Here is a 25,620-nt window from a genome sequence, read left to right as displayed (position 1 = left end):
GGCACACCAGCCTGACCAAAGAGCTGAGGCGAGCTTCCAGGGCTGCTGAGCGCAGATGGAAAAGATCCCACTCCAACGAGCATTTCATCGCATTCAAACAGTCCCTCACTACTTTCAAGACCACACTCGCCACAGCTAAACAAACCTACTTCTCATCTCTCATATCCTCCCTGTCTCACAACCCTAAACAGTTATTCAACACCTTCAATTCTCTCCTCCGCCCCCCAGCACCTCCTCCCTCCCCACTCATCTCAGCTGAAGACTTTGCCTCATTTTTCAAGCAGAAAATTGATAACATCAGGGACAGTTTTGGTCAACAACCCCCAGAGCCCTTCCTCCCGACTTCCCAGCCCTCCACCTTCAAAACCAACTTCTCCACCATTACAGAAGATCGACTCTCCACTCTACTCTCAAGATCACATCTCACCACCTGTGCACTCGACCCGATCCCATCCCACTTCATCCCAAACCTCACCACAGTCTTCATCCCAACCCTAACCCATCTCTTCAACCTATCACTAACAACTGGTGTTTTCCCCTCAAGCTTTAAACATGCCTCCATCACACCTATCCTCAAAAAGCCCTCTCTTGACCCATCCTCTGTATCTAGCTATCGCCCTATATCACTTCTCCCATACGCCTCCAAGCTACTGGAACAACACGTCTACCTTGAACTGTCCTCCCATCTCTCTTCTTGCTCCCTCTTCGACCGCTTACAATCTGGCTTCCGGTCACACCACTCCACTGAAACTGCCCTTACTAAGGTCACCAATGACCTCTTAACTGCCAAGAGCAAGCGACACTACTCTGTCCTCCTCCTCCTGGACCTGTCGGCTGCCTTTGACACAGTGGACCATTCCCTATTATTACAGACCCTCTCATCCCTCGGCATCACAGACTTGGCCCTCTCCTGGATCTCATCATACCTAACAGACCGGACATTCAGCGTCTCCCACTCACACACCACCTCCTCACCTCACCCCCTATCTGTCGGAGTCCCACAAGGTTCAGTCCTAGGGCCCCTGCTGTTCTCTATTTACACCTTTGGCCTGGGACAGCTCATAGAATCTCATGGCTTTCAGTATCATCTTTATGCTGATGACACACAGATCTACATCTCTGGACCAGATATCACCTCCCTACTAACCAGAATCCCTCAATGTCTGTCCACTATTTCATCCTTCTTCTCCACTAGATATCTGAAACTCAACATGGACAAAACAGAATTCATCATCTTTCCCCCATCTCACGTGACCCCCCCTACGAACCTATCAATTACAGGAAATGACTGCCCACTCTCCCCAGTCCCACAAGCTCGCTGCCTCGGAGTAATCCTTGATGCTGATCTCTCCTTCAAACCACATATTCAAACCCTTTCCACTTCCTGCCGACTTCAACTCAAAAATATTTCACGCATCCGTTCATTCCTCACCCAAGAATCTGCAAAAACCCTAGTCCATGCCCTCATCATCTCTCGCCTTGACTACTGCAACCTCATGCTCTGCGGCCTCCCCTCAAACACTCTCGCACCCCTCCAATCTATTCTAAACTCTGCTGCCCGACTAATCCACCTGTCCCCCCGCTATTCCCCAGCTTCTCCCCTCTGTCAATCCCTTCACTGGCTCCCAATTGCCCAGAGACTCCATTACAAAACCCTAACCATGACATACAAAGCCATCCACAACTTGTCTCCTCCATACATCTGTGACCTCGTCTCCCGGTACTTTCCTGCACGCAACCTCCGATCCTCACAAGATCTCCTTCTCTACTCCCCTCTTATCTCCTCTTCCCACAATCGCATACAAGATTTCTCTCGCGCATCACCCCTACTCTGGAACTCTCTACCACAACATATCAGACTCTCACCTACCATCGAAACCTTCAAAAAGAGCCTGAAGACCCACCTCTTCCGACAAGCCTATAACCTGCAGTAACCACCGATCGACCAAACCGCTGCACGACCAGCTCTACCCTCGCCTACTGTATTATCACCCATCCCTTGAAGATTGTGAGCCCTCGCGGGCAGGGTCCTCTCTCCTCCTGTACCAGTTATGACTTGTATTGTTTAAGATTATTGTACTTGTTTTTATGTATACCCCCCTCACATGTAAAGCGCCATGGAATAAATGGCGCTATAACAATAAATAAATAATAATAATAATAATAATACAGCTCACCTCCACACACAGTGCAGTGCAGCCCCCCCACACACAGTATAGTGCAGCTCCCCCAACACACACACACAGTACAGTGCAGTTCCCCCAACACACACACAGTACAGTGCAGCTCCCCCAACACACACACAGTACAGTGCAGCCCCCCAACACATAGTATACTATAGAGCAGCTCCCCCCAACACACAGTACAGTGCAGCCCCCCTCCACACACAGTATAGTGCAGCTCCCCCAACACACACACACAGTACAGTGCTGCTCCCCCAACACACACAGTATAGTGCAGCCCCCCCATACCCAGTATAATGCAGACCCCAACCACAAACATTATAATGCAGCTTCTCTCCACATCCAGTATAATGCAGTCCCCTCCACACACAGTACAGTGTAGCTCCCCTCCACACACACAGTACAGTGCAGCTCCCCCCCCACACAGTACAGTGCATCTCCCTCACACAAAGTACAGTGCAGCTCCACCCAACACACAGTACAGTGCAGCTCCCCCAATACATAGTACAGTGCAGCTCCCCCCAACACACAGTACAGTGCAGCTCCCCCAATACATAGTATACTATAGAGGAGCTCCCCCAACACACAGTACAGTGCAGCTCCCCAATACATAGTATACTATAGAGCAGCTCCCCCCAACACACAGTACAGTGCAGCTCCCCCAATACATAGTATACTATAGAGCAGCTCCCCCCAACACACAGTACAGTACAGCTCCCCCCAATACATTGTATACTATAGAGCAGCTCCCCCCAACACACAGTACAGTGCAGCTCCCCCCAATACATTGTATACTATAGAGCAGCTCCCCCAACACACAGTATAGTGCGCGCACACACACACACACACACACACACACAATATTGCAGCCTCCACACTCTAACACATACAAACACAATACTCACCTCTCCTCCTTGTTCCTCATGCTGCTGCATGCTCTGCACCGGTCTCAACGGCTCCACTGCTGGCGCAGCATGTCACGCAATGAAGTGACGTCATCGCGCAACTGCTGATTCACAAGCAGAGGGCGAGTGATGGGAGAGGGAGTGTCACATGACTCTCCTCCATCACTGCTTTCAACTGTATTGGCGTCTATGATGCTGATAAGTGGAATCAGCGATGGGGGGCGGTACTGGGAACCATAATGGACGAGTGGTGTGCCGCTATTAACGGCATGCCACTGGCGCAGCTGGGGTCCCCTGGAGGAGCAGGGGCCCTAAGCAGCTGCCTGGTCTGCCTGCCCCTAACGCCGGCCCTTCATGATGGTAGAAATGACTGCAATAAAGGACTAATTTTAGACACATTACCTGCAGAGGACCTAGACACTGCAGTACTTGGAGAGGAAACCTGCAAAGGATCTATACATGTTACCTGAAAAGGATCTACTGAATACGTTACCTGGAGAGGATCTCGACATGCTACAGTATCATTATCTGGTAAGGATCTGGAAGGTTACTTAGAGAGGATCTACTGTATACATTTTAGTGGGAGAATATCTAGACACGTTATCTGGAGAGGATGTAGAAACGCTACTGTAACTGGAGAGGAAACATTATCTGTAGAGGATCTAGACTGGTTACCTGAAGATGATCTAGACTGGTTATCAGGAGAGAATCTAGAGTAGTTACCTGGAGAGGATCTACACATGTTACCTGGAAAGGATCTAGAGCTTCTACATGTTACCTGTAGAAGACCTAGAGACGTTACCTGGTTAGGATCTAGATTATTATCTGGAGAGGATCTAGACAGGCTACCTGGAGAGGATCTACTGTATAGATGCTCCCAGGATAAGAGCTAGACAAATAATCTGGAGAGGCTCTAGACACACTACAGTACCTGGAGAGGAAACATTATCTGTAGAGGATCTAGACTGGTTACCTGAAGAGGATTTAGAAACATTATCTGGAAATAGTCTAAGTAGGTTACTAGGAGAGGATCCAGACATGTTACCTCGAGGGGATCTTTACTTGTTATTAGAAGAAGATTTAGTCATGTTACCTGGAGCTGAGCTAGAAACATTATCTGGACAGAATATTGATATGTTACTAGAAGATGACGTAGACATGTTATATGCACACAATCGAAGCATGTGACTTGGAGAGGAACTACCTGTTACCTCGATAGGATCTATACATCTGACTTGGAAATGATCTAGACACATAACTAGAAGATGATCTAGACATGTTACCTGGAGAGGGTCTAAGTACATTACATGGAGAAGATCTAGAAACATTATCTGGAGAGGATCTTGACATGTTACTAGGAGACAATGTACACATGTTACCTGGAAAGGATCTATACATGTTACCTGGAGAGGATCTTAGCATGCTGCATGGAGGAGATCTTGATATGTTACCTGGAGAGGATCTAGACATGTTACATGGCGAGGATCTATACACTTTATCTGGACAGGGTCTTGACATGTTACTAGGAGAAGATCTAGACATATTACATGGCAAGGATGTAGACATGTTACCTGGAGAGGGTTGAGCAGCACAAACAGGTACTGTAAATATAGGTCTTTTTGGCCAGCAAACATGGGAATCCCAATTGCCCAGGTCAATCCAAATTGGGGTGTACAGAAGATCACAGCTTTTGCCAACTTCTTCACCACCTCTTCTTCTTCCTTATTTCCTTCAGAGATTGATGGTCGGAGAAGTTTATGAATCACGAGGATGAGAATGAGGAAATTTACAACAATAATGATTACGGTCGGGACACTGAAGGCCATGGAAGCTCCAGAGCTTTTATCTAGCCAGCAGGTCTCATTCATCGTGTAATGATGCGGGAAATACACCAGGAAGGTTCCCAAGGAGATGACCAAAGGGCAGACATATCCCAGAACGATGGAGAGGACCAGGAATTCTGTCTTTGTAACATGGTGAAATACAAAAACTAATCGACACACCAAGAATATACCCTGCACCAAGGTCCAGCAGAAGAAACCCAACAGGGAGAAGTGGGAGCTGAAGGTGAAGGCTATACAGAGCTGCTCTTGGATGTCCGGTTTTATGAGGTCAGATGCTAAAAAGGAGATATTGAAAATCAGGAGAAAACTGGAAATGTGAAGGATGGACACATGTCTGTACACCGCCGAGTTCTTGGATTTTCTCAGGAGGATGATTTGTATTGTGATGCAAAGAAGAAGAGACAGACAGGAGAGACAAAGTCCGACGTGTGTGATGCTGCTCAATATGGCGTCATTGTAGCTATCGTCAGATTGAGACTCCATCATCAAGACGGCAAAAGAAGTCAGATGATCAGAGATACATTGGGTGATGCCATCGGTGACTTGGGTTACACAACCCTTCGATGACCACATTTCCAGAGTGAAATCCCAGAACACACAAACAGCGGTCTGATCACAGGTTCTGGGCCTACACGTGAAGCTCATATTCACATTAACCACGTGATAATTCCAATTATTCAGCATCACAACGTTTGTCCTTATGTCACTGGCCAAGTAATACAAGAGACTCGCTGTCCCACCATTGACGTACTGACTGGGGAATGTTCTGTTGTCAGATCTGAGGGTCATGGAGGCTAAGCTCACTCCACAGTCGAAGAAGTAGTCTCCAGGTAAGGAGATGGAGGTGGTGGTGGCATCAAGGTGCACTATGCTGTTATCATCCAGAGAATCACAAGACGTGGAGGCGTACTGGAGGTCTAAGTGCTTGTAAAAGAAGCTTAAAGGCTCAGAGGTGAAGGATATGACCGGGAGAAGCATCTCAAGACACCAAAGAAGACGAGGACCAAGGCGTTCCTCCAAGCTCAGCAAAGGATACAAGGACATGTCACTCATCAGCTGGTCGTCAATGCGGAGAACTTTCTACCAGAGAAAAAATACAAAACATATGTCAGCTTCAGTCTGGAAGATACAATCAGCATGATGATGAATAGATTGTAGTGGCCCATAACGTGGCACCATAAGCAGGAGATAAGAACCATGCCCATAAAACAGTGCAACCATACTGCACTGTGCCGCTAAGTACTGAAAACATACACCGTGTGCAGAAATATTAGGCAAGTTGTATTTGAGAGGATTCTTTTTATTATTGAACAACAACTATGTTCTCAGTCAACCCAAAAGACTCATAAATATCAAAGCTTAATATTTTTGGAAGTTGGAGTGGGTTTTTTTAGATTTGGCTATCTTAGGAGGATATCTGTTTGTGCAGGTAACTATTACTGTGCAGAATTATTAGGCAACTTAATAAAAACCAAATATATACCCATCTCACTTGTTTATTTTCACCAGGTAAACCAATAGAACAACACAAAATTTAGAAATAAACATTTCTGACATTCAAAACCAAAAAAACAAATCAGTGACCAATATAGCCACCTTTCATTACGATGACACTCACCTTCCTTCCATCCATAGATTCTGTCAGTTGCTTGAACTGTTTATGATAAACATTGCAATGTGCCGCAGCCACCACAGCCTCCCAGACACTGTTCCGAGAGGTGTACTGTTTTCCCTCCCTGTAGATCTCACATTTTATGAGGGACCACAGGTTCTCTATGGGGTTCAGATCAGGTGAACAAGGGGGCCATGTCATTCTTTTTCCTTCTTTTAGACCTTTACTGGCCAGCCACGCTGTGGAGTATTTGGATGCATGTGATGGAGTATTGTCCTGCATGAAAATCATGTTTTTCTTGAACGATACCAACTTCTTCCTGGACCACTGCTTGAAGAAGGTGTCTTCCAGAAACTGCCAGTAGGTCTGGGAGTTGAGCTTTACTCCATCCTCAACCCGAAAAGGTCCCACAAGTTCATCTTTGATGATACCAGCCCATACCAGTACCCCACCTCCACCTTGCTGGCGTCTGAGTCGGAGTGGAGCTCTCTGGCCTTTACTGATCCAGCCTCGGGCCCATCCATCTGGCCCATCAAGAGTCACTCTCATTTCATCAGTCCATAAAACCTTAGAAAAATCAGTCTTAAGATATTTCTTGGCCCAGTCTTGACGTTTTATCTTATGTTTCTTGTTCAGAGGTGGTCGTTTTTCAGTCTTCCTTACCTTGGCCATGTCCCTGGGTATGGCACACCTTGTGCTTTTTGATACTCCAGTAACGTTGTAGCTCTGAAATATGGCAAAACTGGTGGCAAATGGCATCTTGGCAGCTTCACGCTTGATTTTCCTCAATTCATGGGCAGTTATTTTGCGCCTTTTTTATCAGCACACTTCTTGCGACCCTGTTGGATATTTGCCATGAAACGCTTGATTGTTCGGTGATCACGCTCCAAAAGTTTGGCAATTTCAAGACTGCTGCATCCCTCTGCAAGACATCGCACAATTTATGACTTTTCGGAGTCCGTCAAATCTCTCTTCTGACCCATTTTGCCAAAGGAAAGGAAGTTACCTAATAATTAAGCACACCTTATATAGGGTGTTGATGTCATTAGACCACACCCCTCCTCATTACAGAGATGCAAATCACCTGATTTACATAATTGGCAGTTGGCTTTCAAGCCTATACAGCTTGGAGTAGGACAACATGTAGAAAAAGGATGATGTGATGAAAACACTCATTTGCCTAATAATTCTGCACACAGTGTATGTTGTCTATCACACATCATAGCGGAGAAGCATCATACTCACATTTACTGTATCTACACTGAGCTGGAGATTAGCCTGCATTACATTACTGGTGATGTTCCCCAATATATACAGAACCAGAGGCAGCTCACTCCCCGAAAATCCAGCAGTGCTAGTGGTGACATAAATCCAGAGGGACTGTAATACTCCAAGTCCTGCAGCTTCCAGCTGATTCTACATGGAAGAAAAAGAGAACTGCTAAAATACTGCCGCCTACAGTATGTACAAAAACACAACTACTATAATACTGTCCCTATATAAAATAATGTATCTACTATAACACTGCCCCCTATGTACAAGAATATAACTACTATAATACTGCCCCCTATGTACAAGAATATAACTACTATAATACTGCTCCTATGTACAAGAATACAACTACTATAATACTGCCCCTATGCACAAGAATATAACTACTATAATACTGCCCCCTATATACAAGAATATAACTACTATAATACTGCCCCTATATACAAGAATATAACTACTATAATACTGCCCCCTATATACAAGAATATAACTACTATAATACTGCTCCTATGTACAAGAACATAACTACTATAATACTTCCCCTATGTACAAGAATATACCTACTATAATACTGCCCTATATACAAGAATATATCTACTATAATACTTCCCCTATGTACAAGAATATAACTACTATAATACTGCCCCCTATATAAAAGAATGTATCTATAACACTGCCCCCTATGTACAAGAATATAACTACTATAATACTGCCCCCTATGTACAAGAATATAACTACTATAATACTGCTCCCTATGTTCAAGAATATAACTACTATAATACTGCCCCTATGTACAAGAATATAACTACTATAATACTGCTCCTATGTACAAGAATACAACTACTATAATACTGCCCCTATATACAAAAATATAACTACTATAATACTGCCCCCTATATACAAGAATATAACTACTATAATACTGCTCCCTATGTACAAGAATATAACTACTATAATACTGCCCCTATGTACAAGAATATAACTACTATAATACTGCTCCTATGTACAAGAATATAACTACTATAATACTGCCCCTATGTACAGGACTATAACTACTATAATACTGCCCCTATATAAAAGAATATAACTACTATAATACTGCACCCTATATACAAGAATATAACTACTATAATACTGCTCCTATGTACAAGAATATAACTACTATAATACTGCCCCTATGTACAAGAATATAACTACTATAATACTGCTCCTATATACAAGAATATAACTACTATAATACTGCTCCTATGTACAAGAATATAACTACTATAATACTGCTCCTATGTCCAAGAATATAACTACTATAATACTGCCCCCTATGTACAAGAATATAACTACTATAATACTGCCCCTATGTACAAGAATATAACTACTATAATACTGCCCCTATGTACAAGAATATAACTATTATAATACTGCTCCTATGTACAAGAATATAACTACTATAATACTGCCCCTATGTACAAGAATATAACTACTATAATACTGCCCCTATGTACAAGAATATAACTACTATAATACTGCTCCTATGTACAAGAATATAACTACTATAATACTGCCCCCTATATACAAGAATATAACTACTATAATACTGCCCCCTATGTACAAGAATATAACTACTATAATACTGCCCCTATGTACAAGAATATAACTACTATAATACTGCCCCTGAATGCAAGAATATAACTACTATAATACTGCTCCTATGTACAAGAATATAACTACTATAATACTGCCCCTATGTGCAAGAATATAACTACTATAATACTGCTCCTATGTACAAGAATATAACTACTATAATACTGCCCCCTATATACAAGAATATAACTACTATAATACTGCCCCTATGTACAAAAATATAACTACTATAATACTGCCCTCTATGTACAAGAATATAACTACTATAATACTGCCCCTATGTACAAGAATATAACTACTATAATACTGCCCCTATGTGCAAGAATATAACTACTATAATACTGCTCCCTATGTACAAGAATATGACTACTATAATACTGCCCCTATGTACAAGAATATATCTACTATAATACTGCTCCTATGTACAAAAATGAAACTACTATAATACTGCCCCTATGTAGTACAAGAATATAACTACTATAATACTGCCTCTATGTACAAGAATATATCTACTATAATACTGCCCCTATGTGCAAGAATATAACTACTATAATACTGCCCCTATGTACAAAAATATAACTACTAAAATACTGCCCACTATGTACAAGAATATAACTACTATAATACTGCCCCCTATGTACAAGACCATAACTACTATAACTACTGCTCCTATATACAAGAGTATAACTACTATAGTACTGCTCCTAAGTACAAGAATATAACTACTATAATACTGCTCCTATGTGCAAGAATATAACTACTATAATACTGGTCCTATGTACAAGAATATAACTACTATAATACTGCCCCTATATACAAGAATATAACTACTATAATACTGCTCCTATGTACAAGAATATAACTACTATAATACTGCCCCTATGTACAAGAATATAACTACTATAATACTGCTCCTATGTACAAGAATATAACTACTATAATACTGCTCCTATGTACAAGAATATAGCTACTATAATACTGCTCCTATGTACAAGAATATAACTACTATAATACTGCCCCTATGTACAAGAATATTACTATAATACTGCCCCTATGTACAAGAATATAACTACTATAATACTGCCCCCATGTACAAGAATATAACTACTATAATACTGCTCCCGTTGTACAAGAATATAACTACTATAATACTGCCCCTATGTACAAGAATATAACTACTATAATACTGCCCCATGTGCAAGAATATAACTACTATAATACTGCTCCCATTGTACAAGAATATAACTACTATAATACTGCTCCCTATGTACAAGAATATAACTACTATAATACTGCTCCTATGTACAAGAATATAACTACTATAATACTGCCCCTATGTACAAGAATATAACTACTATAATACTGCTCCTATGTACAAGAATATAACTACTATAATACTGCCCCCTATGTACAAGAATATAACTACTAAAATACTGCCCACTATGTACAAGAATATAACTACTATAATACTGTCCCTATATACAAGAATATAACTACAATACTGCCTGTATGTACAAGAATATAACTACTATAATACTGCTCCTATGTGCAAGAATATAACTACTATAATGCTGCTCCTATGTACAAGGATATAATTACTATAATACTGCCCCTATGTACAAGAATATAACTACTATAATACTGCCCCTTTGTACAAGAATATAACTACTATAATACTGCTCCTATGTACAAGAATATAACTACTATAACACTGCTCCTATGTACAAGAATATAAATACTATAATACTGCTCCTATATACAAGAATATAACTACTATAATACTGCCTGTATGTACAAGAATATAACTACTATAATACTGCTCCAAAGTAGAAGAATATCACTACTATAATACTGCTCTTATGTACAAAAATATAACTACTATAATACTGCTCCTATGTACAAAAATATAACTACTATAATACTGCTCCTGTGTACAAAAATATAACTACTATAATACTGCTCCTATGTACAAGAATATAACTACTATAATACTGCTCCTATGTACAAGAATATAACTACTATAGTACTGCTCCCTATGTACAAGAATATAACTACTATAATACTGCTCCCTATGTACAAGAATATAACTACTATAATACTGCCCCTATATACAAGAATATAACTACTATAATACTGCTCCTATGTACAAGAATATAACTACTATAATACTGCTCCTATGTACAAGAATATAACTACTATAGTACTGCTCCCTATGTACAAGAATATAACTACTATAATACTGCTCCTATGTACAAGAATATAACTACTATAATACTGCCCCTATATACAAGAATATAACTACTATAATACTGCTCCTATGTACAAGAATATAACTACTATAATACTGCTCCTATGTACAAGAATATAGCTACTATAATACTGCTCCTATGTACAAGAATATAACTACTATAATACTGCCTGTATGTACAAGAATATAACTACTATAATACTGCTCCAAAGTAGAAGAATATCACTACTATAATACTGCTCTTATGTACAAAAATATAACTACTATAATACTGCTCCTATGTACAAAAATATAACTACTATAATACTGCTCCTGTGTACAAAAATATAACTACTATAATACTGCTCCTATGTACAAGAATATAACTACTATAATACTGCTCCTATGTACAAGAATATAACTACTATAGTACTGCTCCCTATGTACAAGAATATAACTACTATAATACTGCTCCCTATGTACAAGAATATAACTACTATAATACTGCCCCTATATACAAGAATATAACTACTATAATACTGCTCCTATGTACAAGAATATAACTACTATAATACTGCTCCTATGTACAAGAATATAACTACTATAGTACTGCTCCCTATGTACAAGAATATAACTACTATAATACTGCTCCCTATGTACAAGAATATAACTACTATAATACTGCCCCTATATACAAAAATATAACTACTATAATACTGCTCCTATGTACAAGAATATAACTACTATAATACTGCTCCTATGTACAAGAATATAACTACTATAGTACTGCTCCCTATGTACAAGAATATAACTACTATAATACTGCTCCCTATGTACAAGAATATAACTACTATAATACTGCTCCTATGTACAAGAATATAACTACTATAATACTGCCCCTATATACAAGAATATAACTACTATAATACTGCTCCTATGTACAAGAATATAACTACTATAATACTGCTCCTATGTACAAGAATATAGCTACTATAATACTGCTCCTATGTACAAGAATATAACTACTATAATACTGCCCCTATGTACAAGAATATAACTACTATAATACTGCAACTATGTACAAGAATATAATACTATAATACTGCCCCTATATACAAGAATATAACTACTATAATACTGCTCCCTATGTACAAGAATATAACTGCTATAATACTGCCCCTATGTACAAGAATATATCTACTATAATACTGCTCCTATGTACAAGAATATAACTACTATAATACTGCCCCTATGTACAAGAATATTACTATAATACTGCCCCTATGTACAAGAATATAACTACTATAATACTGCCCCCATGTACAAGAATATAACTACTATAATACTGCTCCCGTTGTACAAGAATATAACTACTATAATACTGCCCCTATGTACAAGAATATAACTACTATAATACTGCCCCATGTGCAAGAATATAACTACTATAATACTGCTCCCATTGTACAAGAATATAACTACTATAATACTGCTCCCTATGTACAAGAATATAACTACTATAATACTGATCCTATGTACAAGAATATAACTACTATAATACTGCCCCTATGTACAAGAATATAACTACTATAATACTGCCCCTATGTACAAGAATATAACTACTATAATACTGCTCCTATGTACAAGAATATAACTACTATAATACTGCCCCCTATGTACAAGAATATAACTACTAAAATACTGCCCACTATGTACAAGAATATAACTACTATAATACTGTCCCTATATACAAGAATATAACTACAATACTGCCTGTATGTACAAGAATATAACTACTATAATACTGCTCCTATGTGCAAGAATATAACTACTATAATGCTGCTCCTATGTACAAGGATATAATTACTATAATACTGCCCCTATGTACAAGAATATAACTACTATAATACTGCCCCTATGTACAAGAATATAACTACTATAATACTGCTCCTATGTACAAGAATATAACTACTATAACACTGCTCCTATGTACAAGAATATAAATACTATAATACTGCTCCTATATACAAGAATATAACTACTATAATACTGCCTGTATGTACAAGAATATAACTACTATAATACTGCTCCAAAGTAGAAGAATATCACTACTATAATACTGCTCTTATGTACAAAAATATAACTACTATAATACTGCTCCTATGTACAAAAATATAACTACTATAATACTGCTCCTGTGTACAAAAATATAACTACTATAATACTGCTCCTATGTACAAGAATATAACTACTATAATACTGCTCCTATGTACAAGAATATAACTACTATAGTACTGCTCCCTATGTACAAGAATATAACTACTATAATACTGCTCCCTATGTACAAGAATATAACTACTATAATACTGCCCCATGTACAAGAATATATCTACTATAATACTGCTCCTATGTACAAAAATGTAACTACTATTATACTGCTCCCTATGTACAAGGATATAACTACTATAATACTGCCTGTATGTACAAAAATATAACTACTATAATACTGCTCCAAAGTAGAAGAATATCACTACTATAATACTGCTCTTATGTACAAAAATAGAACTACTATAATACTGCTCCTGTGTACAAAAATATAACTACTATAATACTGCTCCTATGTACAAGAATATAACTACTATAATACTGCTCCTATGTACAAGAATATAACTACTATAATACTGCTCCCTATGTACAAGAATATAACTACTATAATACTGCCCCATGTACAAGAATATAACTACTATAATACTGCTCCTATGTACAAGAATATAACTACTATAGTACTGCTCCCTATGTACAAGAATATAACTACTATAATACTGCTCCCTATGTACAAGAATATAACTACTATAATACTGCCCCATGTACAAGAATATATCTACTATAATACTGCTCCTATGTACAAAAATGTAACTACTATAATACTGCTCCCTATTTACAAGGATATAACTACTATAATACTGCCCCTATGTACAAGAATATAACTACTATAACTCTGCTCCTATGTACAAGAAAATAACTACTCTAATACTGCGCCTATGTACAAGAATAAAACTACTATAATACTGCTCCTATGTACAAGAATATAACTACTATAGTACTGCTCCCTATGTACAAGAATATAACTACTATAATACTGCTCCTATGTACAAGAATATAACTACTATAATACTGCCCCTATATACAAGAATATAACTACTATAATACTGCTCCTATGTACAAGAATATAACTACTATAATACTGCTCCTATGTACAAGAATATAGCTACTATAATACTGCTCCTATGTACAAGAATATAACTACTATAATACTGCCTGTATGTACAAGAATATAACTACTATAATACTGCTCCAAAGTAGAAGAATATCACTACTATAATACTGCTCTTATGTACAAAAATATAACTACTATAATACTGCTCCTATGTACAAAAATATAACTACTATAATACTGCTCCTGTGTACAAAAATATAACTACTATAATACTGCTCCTATGTACAAGAATATAACTACTATAATACTGCTCCTATGTACAAGAATATAACTACTATAGTACTGCTCCCTATGTACAAGAATATAACTACTATAATACTGCTCCCTATGTACAAGAATATAACTACTATAATACTGCCCCTATATACAAGAATATAACTACTATAATACTGCTCCTATGTACAAGAATATAACTACTATAATACTGCTCCTATGTACACGAATATAACTACTATAGTACTGCTCCCTATGTACAAGAATATAACTACTATAATACTGCTCCTATGTACAAGAATATAACTACTATAATACTGCCCCTATATACAAGAATATAACTACTATAATACTGCTCCTATGTACAAGAATATAACTACTATAATACTGCTCCTATGTACAAGAATATAGCTACTATAATACTGCTCCTATGTACAAGAATATAACTACTATAATACTGCCCCTATGTACAAGAATATAACTACTATAATACTGCAACTATGTACAAGAATATAATACTATAATACTGCCCCTATATACAAGAATATAACTACTATAATACTGCTCCCTATGTACAAGAATATAACTGCTATAATACTGCCCCTATGTACAAGAATATATCTACTATAATACTGCTCCTATGTACAAGAATATAACTACTATAATACTGCCCCTATGTACAAGAATATTACTATAATACTGCCCCTATGTACAAGAATATAACTACTATAATACTGCCCCCATGTACAAGAATATAACTACTATAATACTGCTCCCGTTGTACAAGAATATAACTACTATAATACTGCCCCTATGTACAAGAATATAACTACTATAATACTGCCCCATGTGCAAGAATATAACTACTATAATACTGCTCCCATTGTACAAGAATATAACTACTATAATACTGCTCCCTATGTACAAGAATATAACTACTATAATACTGCTCCTATGTACAAGAATATAACTACTATAATACTGCCCCTATGTACAAGAATATAACTACTATAATACTGCCCCTATGTACAAGAATATAACTACTATAATACTGCTCCTATGTACAAGAATATAACTACTATAATACTGCCCCCTATGTACAAGAATATAACTACTAAAATACTGCCCACTATGTACAAGAATATAACTACTATAATACTGTCCCTATATACAAGAATATAACTACAATACTGCCTGTATGTACAAGAATATAACTACTATAATACTGCTCCTATGTGCAAGAATATAACTACTATAATGCTGCTCCTATGTACAAGGATATAATTACTATAATACTGCCCCTATGTACAAGAATATAACTACTATAATACTGCCCCTATGTACAAGAATATAACTACTATAATACTGCTCCTATGTACAAGAATATAACTACTATAACACTGCTCCTATGTACAAGAATATAAATACTATAATACTGCTCCTATATACAAGAATATAACTACTATAATACTGCCTGTATGTACAAGAATATAACTACTATAATACTGCTCCAAAGTAGAAGAATATCACTACTATAATACTGCTCTTATGTACAAAAATATAACTACTATAATACTGCTCCTATGTACAAAAATATAACTACTATAATACTGCTCCTGTGTACAAAAATATAACTACTATAATACTGCTCCTATGTACAAGAATATAACTACTATAATACTGCTCCTATGTACAAGAATATAACTACTATAGTACTGCTCCCTATGTACAAGAATATAACTACTATAATACTGCTCCCTATGTACAAGAATATAACTACTATAATACTGCCCCATGTACAAGAATATATCTACTATAATACTGCTCCTATGTACAAAAATGTAACTACTATTATACTGCTCCCTATGTACAAGGATATAACTACTATAATACTGCCTGTATGTACAAAAATATAACTACTATAATACTGCTCCAAAGTAGAAGAATATCACTACTATAATACTGCTCTTATGTACAAAAATAGAACTACTATAATACTGCTCCTGTGTACAAAAATATAACTACTATAATACTGCTCCTATGTACAAGAATATAACTACTATAATACTGCTCCTATGTACAAGAATATAACTACTATAATACTGCTCCCTATGTACAAGAATATAACTACTATAATACTGCCCCATGTACAAGAATATAACTACTATAATACTGCTCCTATGTACAAGAATATAACTACTATAGTACTGCTCCCTATGTACAAGAATATAACTACTATAATACTGCTCCCTATGTACAAGAATATAACTACTATAATACTGCCCCATGTACAAGAATATATCTACTATAATACTGCTCCTATGTACAAAAATGTAACTACTATAATACTGCTCCCTATTTACAAGGATATAACTACTATAATACTGCCCCTATGTACAAGAATATAACTACTATAACTCTGCTCCTATGTACAAGAAAATAACTACTCTAATACTGCGCCTATGTACAAGAATAAAACTACTATAATACTGCCCCTATGTACAAGAATATAACTACTATAATACTGCTCCCTATGTACAAGAATATAACTACTATAATACTGCCCCATGTACAAGAATATATCTACTATAATACTGCTCCTATGTACAAAAATGTAACTACTATAATACTGCTCCCTATTTACAAGAATATAACTACTATAATACTGCCCCTATGTACAAGAATATAACTACTATAATACTGCCCCTATGTACAAGAAAATAACTACTCTAATACTGCGCCTATGTACAAGAATAAAACTACTATAATACTGCCCCTATGTACAAGAATATAACTACTATAATACTGTTCCTATATACAAGAATATAACTACTATAATACTGCTCCCTATGTACAAGAATATAACTACTATAATACTGCTCCCTATGTACAAGAATATAACTACTATAATGCTGCTCCCTATGTACAAGATTATAACTACTATAATACTGCCCCTATGTACAAGAATATAACTACTATAATACTGCTCCCTATGTATAAGAATATAACTACTATAATACTGCCCCTATGTACAAGAATCTAACTACTATAATACTGCTCCTATGTACGAGAAAATAACTACTATAATACTGCCCACTATGTACAAGAATAAAGCTACTATAATACTGCCCCTATGTACAAGAATATAACGACTATAATACTGCTCCTATGTACAAGAATATAACTACTATAATACTGTTCCCTATGTACAAGAATATAACTACTACAATCCTGCTCCCTATGTACAAGAATATAACTACTATAATACCGCTTCTTATGGATGATTATATGTGCCTGCTTTTACATCATGTTCAGAATATCTTGTGTCCACATGTTATATAACAGGAATTCTGTATTGTTTCTTACCTTAGACGCTTGCTCTGCCCACAGCTGCAGATTGAAGATGTTCACTTGCGTTTTGGAATCAGAGACAGAGAGAACTTGAAATTAATATTCAATAAACATTGTGGAGAACTAAACTATATTATATTAAATTAAGAGTGAGACACAGAAAAAACGCACAGTATGACAATCGTGCATGAATACTCTGTTGTAAGATACCGTATATGTAACAGTAAGCAGCAAGTGCTAGTAAAAGATGATAATAGAAACAGGGTATCTAGTTGATACATTTTTTGCTAAAAAATTATACGAAGCCACTCCACCACGTCACGGTAACCCTTCTTGGAGCCGTTCTATCTTATGTATTTAAACCTGATTATGTGAGCAATACCTACATGAGCAGGATTCAGAAAGGCGCTTCACGGTATGGGCACGCAGGGCAAAATGGCTCTTGTGCATGTCCCTCAAGAGAGAGGTGGGGATCTCCCAAAGCTTGCATAAGCAAGAAATTAATCAACTAAATGTATCAACTAAATACCCTGTTTTTATTATCATCTTTTGCTCCGAGAAGGGTTACCGTGACGTGGTGGAGTGGCTTTGTATACATTTTTTGCAAAAAACGTATCAACTAAATACCCTGTTTTTATTATCATCTTTTAGTAGCACTTGCTGCTTACTGTTACATATATCTTAAAAACAGAGTATTCATGCACGTTTGTCATACTGTGTGTTTCTTCTGTGTCTTAGTCTTTGGGTGGTGTGAACAGTTTCTTACTGACCTGTTCATTTTTGTGCATGTCTCATGTGTTTTTAATCCATTATATTAAATCAAGTAGTTCCCCAAACATGCACTATAGTGGATGTTGGCCATTGGATGGTGCGATTGAGACTTTATTTATTTGACATCCAGCATTGATTGTTCACCAGTCTGCAGTAAGATATATACAGTGCCTTGAAAAAGTCTTCAAACCCCGTGAACTTTTCCACATTTTTCACATCACACACACAAACAAATGTATTTTTGTCATGAATGTGCCACATGCTCCTGGGACCTGTGGTACATCTGAGATCAGAAAATTGCATCGTTTAGCTGAACACAGGTCTTCTTTATATCCCCATGGTCATTCATGAGTTGACTGGTTTCTTGAGGCATGCAAAGGGTTTAGATTTCCTTGTGGTCCATTGTGTCAGAGACACCGCACTACACTCGCTCACAGAGCCAGTGCGCGTGTCCTGAGTACGGAAACAGTGCTAAAAGATACCTGTGGAGCAGGGAAACAGAGGTGACAATGCGTGCTTCAAACTATTAGTGTCAGGGTCCAGTCAGCGCCGGAAAGTAAAGATGCACAGGACCTGCAGACACTGAAGTTAGCAAGCTGGCACAGGACCTATGGTCAGATGACTGCAAGGGGGTGGGGCTTAGCGTCCTGCTTTCAGATATGACAGGACACCATACAACAACTCAGAGTCAGGCAAAACGGAGGTCACACATAGTACGGGCAACGGAGGTACAGGAGGGACAAACAGACGGGTGGTCAGACAAAGCCAATGGTCATACACAAGAGGGCGACGTGGTACCAAGGGGACGAGCAGAGAGAAGTCGGGTCACAAGCCGAGAGTCATACACGAGAGGTAGCACAGTACAAGAGGGGCAGACAGAACTCGTAACAGGGACAGAACCGGATCAAAACCAAACAAGCAAGCAAGATATCAGGCACAAGGCACACATACGCACAAGATCAACTAACTCAGCCGAGGGCAGGAGTATTATTCTCATTTGCACAAGGAAAGACTAGAAGCAATGGGATGAAACTGAATGGGAGGAGACACAGATTAGATATTAGAAAAAACTTTTTGACAGTTAGAGTGATCAATGAGTGGAACAAGCTGCCACGAGAAGTGGTGAGTTCTCCATCAATGGAAGTCTTCAAACAGAGGCTGGACAGACATCTGACTGGGATGATTTAGCGAATCCTGCTTTGAGCAGGGGGTTGGACCAGATGGCCCAGGAGGTACCTTCCAACTCTACGATTCTATGATTCTATGATTCTATAACTGACACCGGACCTAGGTCCAGTGAGCATTAACTAGCCGCCCTCTGCCAGAGAGAGGTGGAACAATTAACCCCCAGTCTGATCAGGACGGGCCAAAGCGAAACCCCGTCCTGGATCATGACAGTACCCTCCTCTTAATGGGGGGCCACCGGACCCCCAGGTCTCTCAGGGTACTTGGCGTGAAAGGCCCGGACCAACCGATCCGCATGGACCGATCGAGCAGGAACCCACGACCGTTCTTCAGGACCGTAGCCTTTCCAATGTACCAGATATTGAAGGGCACGACGGACCAACCTAGAGTCGACGATTCGTTTCACCTCGTACTCCGACTGCCCGTCTACCAAAACCGGTGGTGGGGAAGCTGATGATCCCTCCCCACCGGACCTCACAGTTTTCAAAGCGGCCTTATGGAAAACATTTGGGATCCGCAGAGATGGCGGGACCCGCCATCAAAAAGCCACCGGGTTAACTGCTTCGGTAATTACATAGGGACCTATAAACTTGGGTCCAAGCTTCGCAGAGGGGACCTTGAGCCTTATATTCTTGGTGGACAACCATACCGTATCCCCAATCTGAAACACCGGTCTCGCAGATCGTTTTTTGTCCGCAAAAAACTTAAATTTGTCCTGGGCCTTCATAATGTTACTCTGGACCTCCCGCCATACCTCCCCCAACCGCTGGATCGTCTCATCCACCCCAGGACACCCAGAATTCAAATGGGAAAATTCTCCAAAATGAGGATGAAACCCATAATTACAGAAAAAGGGAGATGTACCCGTAGACTGGTTAATGCGGTTGTTAAATGCAAACTCGGCCAACGGTAACACAGAACACCAATCATCCTGTCGGGCTGAGGTCAAGCAACGCAGAATTTGCTCCAGAGACTGATTGGTCCGCTTGGTCTGCCCATTAGTATCAGGATGATAAGCAGATGAAAAAGACAGACCAATACCCAACCTCTTGCAAAAAGCCCTCCAAAATCTGGAAACAAATTGCACTCCTCTATCAGACACCACATTCAAGGGTACCCCATGCAACTGCACCACATGCTCAATGAACAATCTGGACAACGTTTCCGCATTAGGTAGAGCTGCCAAAGGTACAAAATGTGCCTGCTTACTAAACCGGTCCACCACGACCCAAACGATGGTATTACCCTTGGAGGGGGGAAGGTTGGTGATGAAATCCATGGACAAATGAGTCCATGGTCTCTCAGGAATTGGCAGTGGTACCAATTCCCCGGACAGCCGGTTATGGGGGGTTTTTGCACGGGCACAAACATCACAAGCAGACACATATTCCCCAACATCAGAGGCTAAAACAGACCACCAGAATACTCTAACAATGGCCTTCCAGGTAGCTGAGATCCCTGGATGTCCACCCAGAACTGAGTCATGGAACTCCCGGAGGACCTTGAGGCGAAACTGAGCTGGCACGAAAAGCTTATCCACCGGCTTAGTCGGAGGTGCCAGAGACTGAGCCTCCCAAATCTCCCGTTCCAACATATTATAAATATCTGCCACCACCACCCCAGGCTGAAGAATGGAGGATGGAGGTTCCGGGGAGGACACCGGATCTAGACTGCGTGACAAGGCATCCGCTCTGACATTTTTAGATCCTGGCCGAAAAGTGATCGAGAAATTGATCCGGGAAAAAAAAGTGACCATCTAGCCTGTCTGGGAGTCAACCTTTTAGCTGACTCAATGTAAGCTAGGTTTTTGTGATCCGTAATTACTGTTATAGGATGGACAGCCCCCTCCAAAAAATGCCTCCATTCTTCAAAGGCCAACTTTACGGCCAGAAGTTCTCGATTCCCCACATCATAGTTTCTCTCCGCAGGGGAGAACTTCTTTGAGAAAAAGGCGCAAGGTCTCAAATTGGTCAAAGTGGCGGGTCCCTGGGACAATACCGCCCCCACCTCTGAGGCGTCTACCTCAACAATAAATGGTTCCGACGGGTCCGGTTGAATAAGAACCGAGGCAGACATGAAACATTTTTTTTAAAACTGAAACGCCGCTACCGCTGCGGTTGACCAATTCTTGATATCGGCCCCCTTTTGAGTCATGTCTGTGAGGGGTTTAACCACCTGTGAGAACCCCCTTATAAATTTACAGTAGTAATTGGCAAATCCTAGGAAACGCTTCAGAGCCTTCAAATCACAAGGCTGAACCCACTCGACAATGGCCTGCATCTTCTTAGGATCCATGCGATACCCCTCAGCAGAAACAATGAACCCCAGAAAAGACAGTTCCTGGACAAAAAATAAGCATTTTTCTAATTTAGCAAAGAGACAGTTCTCCCGGAGCCTTTGGAGAATTGCCCGAACATGACCAATGTGAGCCTGTTTATCAGGAGAGTAGATCAATATGTCATCCAAATATACCACCATAAAACGTGCAATGAAATCAGAGAACACATGATTAATGAAATTTTGGAAAACCGCTGGAGCATTGGTCAGACTGAAAGGCATGACCAAGTTTTCAAACAACCCTTCAGTAGTGAGAAAAGCGGTTTTCCACTCATCTCCTTTCCAGACTCGGATAAGGTTATACGCTCCCGGTAGATCTAACTTTGAAAACCACTTAGCTCCGGACAACTGATTGTATAAATCAGGAATAAGTGGAAGGGGATACGTATTCCTCACAGTTATCTTATTTAACTCACGAAAATCGAGACATGGGCGTAAACCACCGTCTTTTTTCTTTACAAAATAGAACCCCGCCGCTATGGGAGAAACAGAAGGACGAATGTGTCCCTTACGGAGACTCTCGGAAATATATTCTTTCATCGCGGCCCGTTCTGGACCCGAAAGGTTATACAAGCGGGCTTTGGGCAATTTAGCACCTGGAACCAGGTCAATGGCACAATCAAATGGGCGGTGTGGTGGTAAAACCTCAGCCTCTTTTTCAGAGAAAACGTCCGTATAGTCTTTCAGGCACTCCGGAATACCTTCCAGACCCACGGACGACACAGACGTCGTAACAAGACATTTTTCAGAACAATAGGGACCCCATTTAACAATCTCCCGATATTCCCAATTAATTACAGGATTATGCAATTGTAACCAGGGGAACCCTAACACCAGTCCCGCAGGCAAGTTGTCTATAACAAAACATGAAATGTGTTCCTGGTGTAAGGAACTCACTTTAAGGAGAAACTCTTCAGTGCGAAACATATTTAATTCTTAACCAGTGGTGTTTTGTCAATGGAAACTATGTGAATAGGAGTCTCCAACCTAACTGTCCCTAACTTACACCTGACCACCAAGTCCGAGTCAATAAAGTTCAATGATGAACCGCAATCCACGAAGGCAGAAGTGGATGTAGAGACACTCCCACAACAAAGTTCCACTTGTAACAACATTTTAGAGAAGGCAGAAAAGGGTACATGAGAGCCTGGGTGACCTCCATGACAATCACACGGGCTCAGTCGCTTGTTGGTCAGTGGACCGGAGGGGCAATCCTTTTTCCAATGTCCAGAATCGCCACAGTGAAAACAGAATTTTCCCATGCGCCGTTGTCTCCTTTCATTTTCTTTGAGGTCGATGGTTCCCATCTCCGTGACTTCCAATGTAGGACTGGCTCCCCTTCCTTGGGAGAATAACAGTCTCTCAATTTGCACCACTCCCCTCGCCCGTAGCCTGCAATCCATTCGGACGGCCTGTGTCATAGCCTCTTCCAGGGAATCAGGCGGAGGGTGGAGAGCCAAGGCATCTTTCAGATGTTCAGACAGGTCTCTACGGAACAAACCCCGGAGGGCGGCGTCATTCCAGCAGACCTCAGCAGCCCAGCGTCTGAACTCTGAGAAAAACCACTCGGCTGAGTGCTTCCCCTGGCACACACTCATCACCATGTCATCAGCCATACGCACTCGATCAGGCTCCTCATAAATATGCCCCAGGACTTCAAAAAATGCATCCACGTTCATACGCTCAGGGGCCGTGGTCGGAAGGGAGAAAGCCCAAGCTGGGGGGTTTCCCCTTAACAGAGACATAATGACCCCCACTCTCTGACCTTCATCCCCAGAAGAGTGTGGTCTCAATGAAAAAAAAAAAGCTTACAGCCCTCCTTGAAAACGCTGAATTCCCTTTTATCTCCAGAAAAGGTATCTGGTAACTTAACCGGAGACTCAGGGGAAACTAATGTAACATCCCGAGCCCCCGATGAGAATACCCCCTGCACAGTGTCAGCGATCAGCTGCTGAGACTGAGCCAGGACTCCTTGTTCTCCAAGGAGTTTCTGAGACATCTGCATCAGGTGCCTCACCTGCTCAGAAAGAGTGTGCACAGGATCCATCACACACACAGGTGAATGGGAGCAGAGAAAAAAAAAATGGTATGGGTCAGTTATAATGTCAGAGACACCACACTACACTCGCTCACTGAGCCAGTGCGCATATCCTGAGTACAGAAGCAGTGCTAAAAGATACCTGTGGAGCAGGGCAGCAGAGGTGACAATGCGTGCTTAAAACTATCGGTGTCAGGGTCCAGTCAGCGCCGGAAAGTAAAGCGGCACAGAACCTGCGGACACTGAAATTAGCAAGCTGGCACAGGACCTATGGTCAGGTGACTGCAAGGGGGCGGGGCTTAGTGTCCTGCTTTCAGATATGACAGGACACCATACAACAACTCAGAGTCAGGCAAAACGGAGGTCACACACCGTACGGGCGAACGAGGCACAGGAGGGACGAACAGATGGGTAGTCAGACAAAGCCAAAGGTCATACACAAGAGGGCGACGTGGTACCAAGGGGACGAGCAGAGAGAAGTCGGGTCACAAGCCGAGAGTCATACACGAGAGGTAGCGCAGTACAAGAGGGACAGGCAGAACTCGTAACAGGGACAGAACCGGATCACAACCAAACAAGCAAGCAAGATATCAGGCACAAGGCACACATACACAAGAGGTCAACTAACTCAGCCGAGGGCAGGAGTCTAACTGACACCGGACCTAGGTCCAGTGAGCATTAAATAGCCGCCCTCTGCCAGAGAGAGGCAGAAACAATTAATCCCCAGTCTGATCAGGACGGATCAAAGCGAAACCCCGTCCTGGATCATG

General features: G+C 40.1%; 1 protein-coding gene across 2 annotated transcripts in view; it reads right to left on the bottom strand.

The window, feature by feature from the left end:
- The window catches only part of LOC141074358 (adhesion G-protein coupled receptor F1-like), a 63,025-nt gene that overhangs the window by 19,587 nt on the left and 17,818 nt on the right, over positions 1-25,620 (bottom strand). For both annotated transcript variants that reach the window (XM_073562003.1, XM_073562002.1), the window contains exons 3-5: positions 18,535-18,578; positions 7,790-7,960; positions 4,660-6,012 (exon numbers count right to left, since the gene is read on the bottom strand). In XM_073562003.1, coding sequence (XP_073418104.1) covers positions 4,660-6,012; positions 7,790-7,960; positions 18,535-18,578 — 1,568 coding nt within the window. The remainder of the gene's footprint in view (positions 1-4,659; positions 6,013-7,789; positions 7,961-18,534; positions 18,579-25,620) is intronic.

This window comes from Dendrobates tinctorius, unplaced genomic scaffold, assembly GCF_039654945.1.
Source record: "Dendrobates tinctorius isolate UK_male_01 unplaced genomic scaffold, ASM3965494v1 ptg000332l, whole genome shotgun sequence".
In the NCBI taxonomy this organism is placed as follows: Eukaryota; Metazoa; Chordata; class Amphibia; order Anura; family Dendrobatidae; genus Dendrobates; species Dendrobates tinctorius.
Note: the sequence above shows the minus strand (reverse complement) of the source record. Positions and strands in the feature narration are given on the sequence as shown.